This window comes from Pleurodeles waltl, chromosome 1_2 (genome assembly GCF_031143425.1).
Source record: "Pleurodeles waltl isolate 20211129_DDA chromosome 1_2, aPleWal1.hap1.20221129, whole genome shotgun sequence".
Classification (NCBI taxonomy): Eukaryota; Metazoa; Chordata; class Amphibia; order Caudata; family Salamandridae; genus Pleurodeles; species Pleurodeles waltl.
The window spans coordinates 959,941,778-959,954,244 of NC_090437.1; the positions used below are offsets into that span (position 1 = coordinate 959,941,778).

At 46.2% G+C, this 12,467-nt stretch overlaps 1 protein-coding gene across 4 annotated transcripts in view; it reads right to left on the minus strand.

The window, feature by feature from the left end:
• The window catches only part of EXOC1 (exocyst complex component 1), a 237,878-nt gene that overhangs the window by 125,643 nt on the left and 99,768 nt on the right, over window positions 1–12,467 (minus strand). For all 4 annotated transcript variants that reach the window (XM_069200939.1, XM_069200919.1, XM_069200929.1 and 1 more), the window contains one exon: window positions 8,641–8,773. In XM_069200939.1, the coding sequence (XP_069057040.1) occupies window positions 8,641–8,773 (133 nt within the window). The remainder of the gene's footprint in view (window positions 1–8,640; window positions 8,774–12,467) is intronic.

The window sequence follows — 12,467 nt, forward strand, 5'->3', positions numbered from 1 at the left end:
GTGTGATGCATGTTCACCACAAATTCATGGAACGATAAAAACACGCACACATGCATACATCAAAACACACATACTTTCTGTGATTAGATTTATATTTCATGTTTATATTTTCCTGTTAGTAAGAGGGTCACTGACTTGTTTATTATTAGCAAGCCAGCTTATGTTGGAAGGTGGGCACATAACTGAACCAAGAACATTAGAGCTACTGTGTATCACATTTATGAGGTCTAGCTGGTGGTGGTCTCGTCTGAAGAAATGAGTAAGTGGCAGAGCCTTCAAAGGTACACCACACCCATTTACAGGCAGGTCCCTCCTATGACAGAGAAAGGTTGTTCCAAGGTGTTATCTGCCTAAGACACACTAGGACTACGAGCAGGGTTTACATAAAGCCTGGAATCACACCTTTTGGAGTAGATCACTTATTAGGTGTTGTTACTATGAATGCTCTACAACATTTGAATATTTTGTTGTGTATATTTCATCAAATAGATCAGTATCAATCAAAACCACAACATCACCAACAGCAATACATACACTCCTGCACCCACAAAAGTTCAAAGTGGTGCACATTATTACTGATTTCACACATCACAGTAAATATCACACTGGATGCACGAAACCTGAAACTCCAACAAAAGAAGGGCTGATGGTCCTTTAAGTGAGGAAGTTGTGTTTGATCCAGCTGAACATAAGAAACTCCCTCCTGCAGTCTAAATGTTGTTACTCGAACGGAAAGGAAGCAGGTGCTGCTGAATGTGTCCAGGTGTTGGCAAATTACAATGCAACAAAAAAAACAGCAACCTTTGATAGCGCTCTTTCTGGTGGATACTCCATCTAACCACAGATTCCTCACCTAGTGAGTATCCCGAGCACCAGACTTGATCCGGAAACACAAAAGGTAGCACTCCTGCGAGTCAGCAAGCGCATGAAAGCGTCACTCATGAGCATTGATGTCAGTTATCCCCACATGCTTGTCTGCACCCTGAGATGTGGAGCCCAACAGCAGAGTGGAAGAACCAGTGTACAGATTCCTAAATTGGGACCTTATCAGATAGAAAAGGAGATCAAGTCAACAGAATGGGGAGGTGTGCAGGCAGTGAGCAAGCTGTGCTTAGCTACAGTCTCCACCAGAAAGAACATTATAGAAGGCTAGTAACTTGTTCTTCTGATGGATACATCCAATTGCAGATTCCTTGACTTGTGAACAGATGCCAAAACAGTACTTCCCAAGCTGGTGAGTCTGTGGAATGGCTCAGATCAAAAAGTTCTGTAGGCCCTGTAAAAACTGGGTCTGTAGTTAGCAAAGGTATGCACCCTGTCTATATAGGGACTGCAATCCTAGTCAGGGTAAGTCAGATACACAACCTAAAATAACCTGCGCTCACCCCCTGGTAGCTTGGAACAGGGCAGTCAGGCTTAACTCAAGAGGCAACGTGTAAACTATTTGTGCAACACTTTAGTACAGTAACACAGTGAAAAACACCACACCAGTTTAGAAAAATAGTAGATATTTATATGAGTAAAATCAGATTAACACAACAAATATCCAATGAGTAATCTTTAAATTATGGATTAGGGTTAGGATATATGTAACTAATTCAAGGTGTTTGATAATGCTTAAAAATCATCTGTGCGTAAAACTGATTAAGATTCCTCAGGACCAGTGCACTTAACAATCCCAGCTGCTTATGAGTGAGAGTGCAATACAGTCAACAGGACCGCTCAGGCCCTTCCTTTAGAGCACCTTCCTCAATGCGAGGGGAACAGGCTGCAGCTTGTGATGAGGTGACACTGTTGCTCTGGCCACACCTTAATCTGGGGAATGCGGGAGGACGGCGACACCATTGCTCTGGCAATGCCTCAAGCCCGGAAATGTGTGCAGACGCTGACACTGTTGCTCTGGCAATAACCCAACCTGAGAAATGCGGGCAGACGGTGACGCTGTTGCTCTATCAATGACTCAAGCTGGGAAATGCAGACAGCGGTCGTGCACGGTCATCACTTGGGACTCCACTGCACACACCTCTCAAAGAGCGGGGTCATTGGGTACAAGGTATATGGCGTGCTGTGCCCAGCTGACGATCGGGCAGCGCCGGCTCTCCCAAACACAAAGGTCTTGATCCTTGCTGAGCAGCCACAAGTTCTCGCAGAATGGGCATTGGTGAGAGTGCAGGGAAAGGCAGTGAAGTCTTTGATAGTCCTGAGACTTCGTGAACAGGGGGCAAGTCAACAAGCCCTTGGAGAACTTTAGTTGCAAGAATGTAGAGACTGAGCTTAGTTCCTCTCACTCCAGGACAGAAGCAGCAGGCCAAAACAGCAAAGCAAGAGGCAAAGGGGCAGTCCCTCCTACAGCACAGCAATCAGCAGCAGCAGGCCAACACAGCAATGGAGATGCAGAGTGACAGCGCCTCCTGGCAACACAGCAGTCCTTTCTGGCAAAAGGTCCTTGGTTCCAGTAGAGTTCTGCTTTTCTGGGTTTTGCGGTCCAGTACCTATACCCAAATGCAACTTTGAAGTGGGGGAGACTTCAAGAAGGCCTTTCAAGATCGAAAAAATCCCTACCCTTCCTCCCCTGGATCCAGACACTCGGCACAGGGTGAAGCAGACCTTTGTGTGAGGAGCTCTATTCAGGTGTGTCAGCTCCGCCCACCCATCTAGCTCAGGAAGACCCATCAGGCTAGTGATGGGCTATCAGGATGCAAATGTCACACCAAAGTTCCCTGTGTGGATGACTGTCTAGAGGGAATGCACAAAGCCCAACTGTCCTCTTCCCCATACTCGTATTCCGAGACAGGCAGAGACACAGGATGGTTTAAGTACGAAAACACCAACTTTCTGAAAGTGGCATTTTGAGACTAGCAATTTATAATCTGACTTAAAATGTGAATCCAGAGACAGTAAATTTTATTTTTCTATTGATTGCCAATCAGAAATTGCACTTAAAAGATGCTTTAAGGCAGTCCTGATGTTAATCTATGGGCGAGATAGGCCTTGCAGCAGTGAAAAACGAATTTAAGTGTTTTTCACTACATGGACATGTTAAATTAAAAGCTCCATGTCCATCTTTTTAAATAGACTGCACGTTACCGTTGGGGCTAATGAGGGCCTATCTTAGGGTGACATATGTAATAAAAAGAAAGGTTTGGGCCTAGCAGGAGTGCACACTTGCCAGGTCAAAATCTTAGCTTAAAACTGTACACACAGCTTCTACAGTGACAGGCCTGGATCGAGTTTGAAGGCTAGCGCAGTGGGTGGCACAATCAGTGGTGCAGGCTCACTAGTAGCATCATTTCATTTACAGGCCGTGGGCACAAAGTGGACTTTACTAGGGACTTAAGTAAATTAAATATGTTCTGAGGTCCACTAGGTAGGTGGCATTGCTCATCCGCTCCTTGACCTCATAGGGCCCGGACAAGCAGTCTTTTTTTTATTTATTTTTTTAACTTTTCTTTTATTGTTAATAACACAATGTGATACAAAGTCAGTGGGATCAGGGTCCCATCATTTGAAAGTAATTGCACATCAGTGATATTAGAAAACCAAAGAAGAAGAAGAGAACGCATAAGTCACAAACAAGGTATCGGTCGTAATATGAGAACCTGAGGTAGAGTTCACTTCCAACATATTTTAGGCTATGTGGGGGGTTTAAAGAGGATAAAGATATAAGGATGAGGGGTAGGTAATACCTGTTCAAACGAGGGGACCCCGGACAAGCAGTCTTGAAGAGCATGGGGCTCCATGACCCAAACTTTTTGGCCAGCCCACCAAAGTGGCGTACTGGTCATAACAGTGTTTCAGGTCCTCCTGGCTGGCTTCCAGGTTCTCCTGGACCAGCTTCCTGAAGAGCACTGTCTGGTTGTGGTGGGCCAGCATGTAGCTGATCAGAGCATGGGGGGTCTCTCCTGGGAGTTTGTTCCCAGCCCTCCTCTATCAGAGTGAGAGGCTCCTTCACAGGGTGCCCACAGAGAAGTTCAAATCCTCTTCTGCAGGTACTTCCCTGTTGGCGAACAACAGACATGACAGGAGGACGTTCTACTTATGCCAAATGGGTTTGGTTAGACCCAGAATCAAGCTTTTCAGGCTACGGTTGAAACTTTCAACCTACCCATTGGTTAAGGGGTGGTAATGAGTGGTGAACTTATAGGTCACCCCACACTCCTTCCACATGGCCTTCATGTAGTTGGACATGAAATTGATACTCTTGTGAGATACCACCTCCTTGGGGAAGCCCATATGGTTAAATATCCCCATCAGTGCCCAGGCCACCACGGGCGCTCTCCCTGTCCTCAGAGGGATAGCCTCAGGGTACTGGTGGCATGGTCCACCAAGATCAGAATGAATCTGTTGCCCATGGCTGTCTTTGGATCCAAAGGCCCCACAATGTTAATACCATCCTGCTCAAAAGGGGTGCTTACAATCAGTAACAGTTTCACAGGGGGCTTGCACTCCCCCCCGACTTGCCACTCGCCTGGCAGATCGGACAGAATGTTCAGTATGCAGCTGAGGTCTGCCTCCTTTGAGGTCAATAAAAGTTGGTGACAAACCCATCAAAGGTCTTGTCATACCCCTAATGACCTTCCTGTGGCACATCATGAGCCAGACCCAGTAGGAAGGATCTGTAGAACTGGGGGACCACCAATACACGTGTTGCACCAGGCTCATGATCCTTAGGCTCGCTGTACAGAAGCCCATTCTCCCAGTAAACCAGGTACTTGCCAGGGGTTTCACCTGCTCCCTGGGCCTCAGCCTGCTGCCGAAGACCCACAAAAGTAGAGCACTCTGTCTGTGCCTTGCCGAACTCCACCCGGGTGGGACCCCCTTCCTTCTGCCAGTTAGACAGCTCAGGTAGGTTCCCCAGTTTGGCTATGTCTTTCCCTGGCACAGGGTCCGCAACATCAGCATGCCCTGCTTGTCTTAGTACCACATGGCGGTGGAGTTGTCCAAGAGAAACTGATCCAGCCTGCCCTTCATGATCAACAAGAAGGTTTTTAATGTCAAGTGAATTACTCACAGCTCCAACACATTTATGTGATGCATGACTCCGCCGGATATCAGATTCTTCTGATCTCTACCTCTCCCAGATGGCTTTTCCAACCAGTTGCGATGCGTCCGTCATCACTGTCAAGTCTGGGTGGGGCAGGAATAGGGGTCTGCTGCTGGACAAATTGCAAATGAGCAGCCACAATGCAGATCTTTTGCTGTCTGACACTTGAATGGAATCCAACAGGTTATCCTGGTGCTGGTCCTACTGAGACTTTAGATTCCACGGCAGGGCTCAGATATACTATTGGGCAAGAAGGAGGTAAGCAGGCCAAAAAGCCTTAGATCCATCCTCACTGAGACCCAGAATAGGTTGAAACATCAGGATCACAGCCCTAAAGCCTGGACTCATTGGTACATTGCAGCCAGAATGGCTGAGATGAAGGGAAGCCTCCCATAGAAGTTAGGTGGGACTTCAGCAGGTGATATAGAACCCCAACAATGTCAACAGCTTTGCCTTCATCTGAAGGTGATCTGAGAGTAATTGTAGTGAACCTACCTTCAACAACTGGTCCTTGAGGTACAGGAAGACTGGTACTAATATTGCCGAACACTGGCAGCAGCTTCCACCATCACCTGTGTGAAGACCAGAGGGGTACTGAATGGGAGCATGGAAAACTGAACATTTCCGCTGAACCACAGGTAACGCCTGTTGGCCTGCCGAATGGGAATGTGAAAACAGGCATCCAGCTGGTCCATTACCACTACCCAGTCTCTGGGATCCAGGGCAGAGAGAACCTGGACCAGGATGAGCATCTTGAATTTGTCCTTGCGCAGGACGAAGATCTAAGATAGGACAAAGACCTCAATCCTTCATTTAAATGAAGAAGTAGCAGGAGTAACGTCCAGTCCCTACTTCCAAGGCAGACAATTCTCTATGGCTCCTTTCTCCAAAACAGCAAGCACCTCCCAAAGCAAAATGGACAGATGGTACTCCGACTGCCGCTCTGATGTAGGTGACAGGTGCAGTGGTCAAAAAGGAATACAAGAGGTGGACAATTTGGAGGATCCACCTGCCTGGTGTAATGCTCTGCCACCCCACGAGTAAGTGCCTATCCTTTCCTCTTACCAGGTGCTGAGTACCACGAATAGGCCACTAAAGAGGTTTGGACATTGGTGGCAGAGAGCAGGTGCTTGGACCTCTGCTGTCTCTGGCAGTCTGGTCACTGTCTAGTGGGCCCATTCGAAAGGGCTGGGGGGACTATATCCCCATTGCTGGACTGGTGCCTAAAATCCCAAGGAGTTCGTTCTCTGTAAAATGCTCCAGAGTCTGACTTTTCGCAAAACAAGCTGTTACCATCGAAGGGCATGCCAAGTAAGGATGACTGGATGTCCCCTGAGAAGACTGTGGGTTCTCCTCCAGGCACAACATCAGATCACAAAGTTTATTCCAATTGCCCTTCCTAGACAATCACTTCCCTCTAGGCCAGAGAGGATTATGAACTTCGCTGCACTACTGCCATCTTGAATGGTTTGGGGCAGGAAAGCCCGTAGGTTGTCTGGGACTGCCAGTAACCTCTCTTCAACCGTGTCCTAAAGTGCATGTGTTTAGTAGCCAAGAAGGTAGCTGGCATTGACCAACCGCAAGAAGGCTGGCCTATGAGAAAATGTTTGTCCAACATATCCATGCATTTGAACTGTGTTAGGAGGAGTTGTCAGAAAAGCATTCGGGTTGACCTTGCTGGTGGACGCTTGCACCGCTAAACTCATCAAGTTGGACACAAAATTAAAAAGTCAGGATCACCTGGAAATGGTCCATGCCAATGGGCGGCCTGTTAATTGACAGTAGTATCAGCTCATGGTTTTGCCCAAGTGCCCAATAGCATGTCCATGGAGGGCTCGCTAAAGGACAGAAGAGGTTCAGTCACTGCCTGGCCAGGTTGAATAACACAATGAGGACACTTTTATTTTTACATCCATAGCGAGGAGGTGGAGGTTAAGGACCTTAGAATCCCTCTGAATCACAGTGGCAAAAGAAGTACTCTCTTACATAGCTGATGCGAGTGGGGGTGGGAGGGGACTAGCGCAGTATTGGGTAAGGTATTCAACACACTGGCATCCTGTAGGTTCATGTACCAATTATCAATCATAACTGGGGGCAAACTCTTTCCCGTCCTCTCCATTGTCATCTCCATATGGGTGGCCCTGGCTGGAGTCCAAGCCAACACTACTGCATTTCTGTGTGCAACCATGTGGAATAGTGTCTGAGTCTGAGGGGTTTAGTTTTTGCTGTGCCAAATCAGGATTTAGGTGATGCCTCTGTTAAAATTACTTCAGCTTGGATTCCTCCGGTGCCAATGGTATCAGTGTCAACATCCATGGGACCAGAGCAGAGTTTGGTGCCAAACCCAAAAACACTGGTGTGGAACCCAAGGAGATTCAAGGGACATAGATAGCAGACCCGCCTCCGGTAAACCAACTGGAGGCTCCTTGGGGCCCAAAGGCACTCAAGAGGGAGCCAGCAGCATGCCAAAGATGTGCAGCATGGCCTCTCAAAAGGCTTTGGCTTGCTGTGACGTCGTCAACAGACCTGGGAACTCATGGTGCAAAATATGGATCAAAGACACAACCAACTCCTCAAGTAGGATGGAAGCGAGACCTGGAGGCACAATGACATCCTCTGGCTTTCTTCTGAGAGTAGCGGGAAGAGGCTAAGTCCTGCTTGAAATTAGTTTTTTTCTTTGACTTACCAGAAGACTTACACTGCGAAGATTATCTGGCACGGTAGCGGGCCCGCACTCTAGATTTTGACCTGGAGCAAGACCTGCGTGGAGTCTTGCAGTGCTTCAACGCATGTTCAGGAATGGCCTTTGGGTTCATCTGGGTGCAGTCGTCATCGGCTTTCGAGATTTGCTCTGACCACAAACACCAAAGATGCACCTTATGGGGATCTGTCACAGACATCTGTTTGTGACAGATGCTACAAGGCTTAAACCCTGTAGTCTTAGGTGGTGACATGTATCTCTCCACACTGGATTTTATTTTTAGCAAAAATCACTTCAAAAACTCAAAAATAAAAGAGGATCGGTACTCTGGATGCATGTCATCAGCAAGCATAGGTGGTATTTGTATGCGCACAGGGCCTCCCAACAGCACACAGTAGCACTACTTTTTGAGTTTCAAGATCCAGTCGGGCACATGGGGATATTTACAAAGTGAGAAATCTGAATGGGAGTGTCCCTTCGAATTCATCATATTTCAAGGTGGGCTGTTCGGATACTCAAGATGGCTCAAGGACAGATGCAGGATCCAGGACTGCGTTAATCTATCTAATTCATGCATAGATAGTAACTCAGCAACAAACTGACTATATCTACCATTGAATCAAGTTGAGCTATACCTTGGGGGGGTTTAACAAATATAACCTCCCTCTCCAACAGCTGAGGAAGGTACATACGACCTATCTCTATGTACAAAAACTATCCCACAGAAGCTAAAATCCCCATGCTGAACTATATTACTTCAATATACAATTCCTGGCTTACTAAAATAGAATACAATTATGCAAATATGATACAATTGTTCTCTATAACTTATACAAATGCCATTATGCTTTACAGAGGCAGTAATAGTAAAAAGGAAAACTGATAATCCATTTACCTGGTCGGAGAGCTACATTCATACACTGTAAAAGTGCCTCCGCTGCATTGGTGCAAGCTTCAATACCTCGAGATGAAGCAAGATCTCCTTCTTGAAGGGCCTTTATATGACCTTTGGATAAATCCATGTGGTTCTGCAAGATGAGAACACAGATAAATGCTGGTAAACTATGGGATTCTGCTCAACATAGATTCCTATTTGAAAGCAGGTAATCTTCCTCTCCAGCAGTAAGTGTGAGCTAAAAGAGGGGTAATGGAAAGTAAGTGCAGCACAGCAGCTAAAATTGAGAGCATATATGAAAGGAAGATGTTACTTACCCAGTAGACATCTGTTTGTGGCATATAGTGCTGTAGATTCACATGCTGTGCATACTTCCGCCATTTAGTGTTAGGCCTGGATGTGTGTAAGTTGTTTTTCTTCAAAGAAGTCTTCCAAGTTGCAAGGTTGGGTGACTCCTGCTCTTGCTGGTAATGTGTGGGGCACTGACTCCATTGTTAGATTGTTTTCTGCTGTAAGGCGGGTGAGGATAGAGTGATTTGCGAAGATGTGCAAAGATGTATGTTCATACAGAAAAAAAAAAAGAATAGAAAAATTATTGCAACAACCACAAGGAGGAGGGTAGGCGGATGTGAATCTACAGCACGTCATTCCACGAACACATGTCTACTGAGTAAGTACCATTTCCAGTTCGAGGCATGTGTGGCTGTGGATACACATGCTGTACATATACTTTAAAGCAGTCCTCTCTAAAGCGGTGGCTAACCTGTGGGTGTTGCAGTAGATTCAACAAGTGTACACGGCACTGCTTGACTGACTGTGGCCTCTTGTCGAGCTAACACATCCACACAGTAGTGTTTTGTGAAGGTGTGGACCAATTAGCTGCTTTGCATCTTTCAGCTGTTGGAATATTGCCTAGAAAGGCCACAGGTGCTCCCTTTTTGCGAGTGGAGTGAGCCTTTGGACGAACTGATAAAGTACTCTTTGCTTTAGCATAGCAAGTTTGAAATTCATTTGTCTATCCACTTAGCAAAATCTGATTTGGAAAGAGCCTTTCCTTTGTGAGATTTTGAAAACGAAACAAAAAGTTGCTGAGTCTTTCTGAACGGTTTTGTTTATCTATATAATACATAAGAGCTCATTTGACATCTAGTGGGTGTAGAGCCCTTTTTGCCACCAAGTCTGGTTTAGGGAAAAAGTCAGAAAGTTTTATCGACTGATTGAGATGGAATTGCAAAACTACCTTATGTAGGAATTTCAGATTAGTGTGGAGGGCAACTTTGTCTCTATGCACCATAAAAACAGTTATTTTTAGGTTAATATCTGGAGCTCGCTGACACGTCACAAGGAAGTAATAGTCACTAGAAAAAACACTTTCCATGAAAAAAACTGCAGTGGACAAGATTGGAGAGGCTCAAAAGGGGAACCCAAAAGCCAGGTGAGCATGATATTGAGGTTCCAGGAAGGTGCTTGGGGAGTGCAGGGAGAGATTACTGCATTTGAGGCCTTCTATGAAGGCTTTGATAACTGTAAATTTAAAAAAAGAGACGCGTTGCCTATTTTGTAGGTAAGCTGGCTTTTTGTTGGATGTGTGGCACCTTTAAGTGATTGAGCAATGATTTTTCCTGCCCGAGGATGACTTGCCAAGTGCCTTTGATGGGCTCTATCTCTTCTTGGAGCCAATGGAGGAGTGGCTTGACTGTTTCGGTGCAGATTGTGGTGTGAGCCGACTTCAGTGCCAATGTTGGTTTCAGTCCCGGCCCTGATGTTGGTTACAGTGCTGGTGGGGTCGGAGGCGATGTTGGTTTCAGTACCTGCAATATTAATGCCAGCGATTTGCTTGCTGTTAAGCCGGTCACAGTTGGAGCCGAGTCAATTGGCTTACTATTTTTTTTTTGGTGCCAAACCAGGGCTGGATGCTGAAGCCAAAGTTGATTTTCGGTACCTACCATGGCAGTGGTGGCCCACTGGTATGTTTTTCATGGTCATGGGTTGCTATGCAGCCCTTTGAGGAGATGTATTGGTTTGCAAGATGTATGGAGGAGGGGCAGGGTGTGTACTCACAACCTTCTGAGCAACTCGCAAGTCCTCGATTTCTAGGTCGGAGCTGTTGCTGTCCTCTGGCAAAAACAGCTCTTTGCCGGCTGCTTATGCCTTTGTGTGGCTTTCTGGATGCTATTCCATGGCAAAGAGATCCACTGGTTCTTTGCCGTTCCTCCAGGGCATCACCGAGCATCAGGATCAATGGTCACCGAAGGTCTTTTTAGATTTGAAAGAGTGGCAGGTGTTGCACTTGAGCTTATGCTTGGGAGAAAGGCTAAGATTACAGACCAGATGGGGGTCGGTCCATGGATATTTGGAATGGTTTCGGGGACAATATCTAAAGGGCATTCTGTCCATCACTCTCGCAACTTTATATAGAGCAATTTGAAGACCCAAAAAACAAAAGGGCCTGAAGGGCGAGGCCCACAAAAGGCAAGTCAGATATGGGAATCAACCAGCGGAGATGGAATCCTCGACCTGATACAGAATGAAGAATGGGATATATAATAGAACAATAATAACATCGGCTAGGAGTACCGTGGTACCCCAAAAGAGTACAGATGACGATCTCGAACATGAGCACAAAAGCGCACATCCGAACCCGACAACAGAAAGAAAATAATCTAACAATGGAGTTGATGCACATGAGCTTTACTAGCAAGAGGAGGACTCAAAAGACTTCTTCGAGGTAACAAGCTGCACACATCCGGGCCGAACACTATATCACTATATCTCTCTATCTCTCTATCTCTCTATCTCTCTATCTCTCTATCTATCTATCTATCTCTCTATCTCTCTATATCAATCACACCTAAAAGTGTCAACTTGGGTCTTGATGTGCATGTAAAGTTTTGGATAATCTGTCGAGTGGGGGTTGAGAAAAGGGGGGCGGAGGTGGTCAAGAGAAGTGTGTTTCCCATGGTAATTCCCTAAGACTCTTTAGACACACCTGCAGCCCGAACCGCACGGAATTTCACCAAATTTGGCAAAAAGGTAGCTTTTGGTCCGCTGATCACCCTTTTTTATTTTGTGTAAATATGTTCTTTAGTTTTTGAGATAATAAAGAGAAAAGAAACTTGTATATCTAGTGCAGAGGATCCAGGGATATCTCCAACTGAGATCAGATTAGCAGCCAACACTTCAAACAAGAAGTGTTGGCAGTCTTTTTGGGACTCTGCTTAAGCTGACTCCCCAAAAAACCCTTACAAAAAAGGAAAGGGGGCAGTGTATATATACCCTAACCCCCTAGTCTTGGTATTCCTTCGCCCCTCTAAGGATTAAAAGTATTTATTTATTTTTAAATCACAGGAAGATCTGCGGCTGGATCTGCCAAATTCGCTGTAATTTAAAAAATTTAAAAATAAAAACATCGTTGTCCACGTTTCTCTGTTATTTTGCCCCTGGGTGTGCCAGGTTCTGGGGGCACTGCAGTCTTAAAATAGGAGGGGGTGCATTGGGGCCCCCATAACAGGGCTTTTAAAAGCCCAGGGGATCACCACCTCCCCAGGGCTATTCTTAATAATTATGAGGCTACATGTTAAATAATGTAATAGGGAGGACCTGCAGACCCTTCCCCGCGCCCTGGGGACCACCACCTTCCTGGGGCCACATAATAAATTATGGAGTTCTTCTGGACCCCCCCGGACCATGGGGGCCACCACCTCCCTGGGGCTACAAAATGATTTTAGGAGGGGGTCCGCGCAGATCCCAGACCCCAGGGACCACCGCCTCCTCAGAGAGCCAAATAGAATGGATGGAGGCATTGGAGCCATACATAGCCCTGTGGA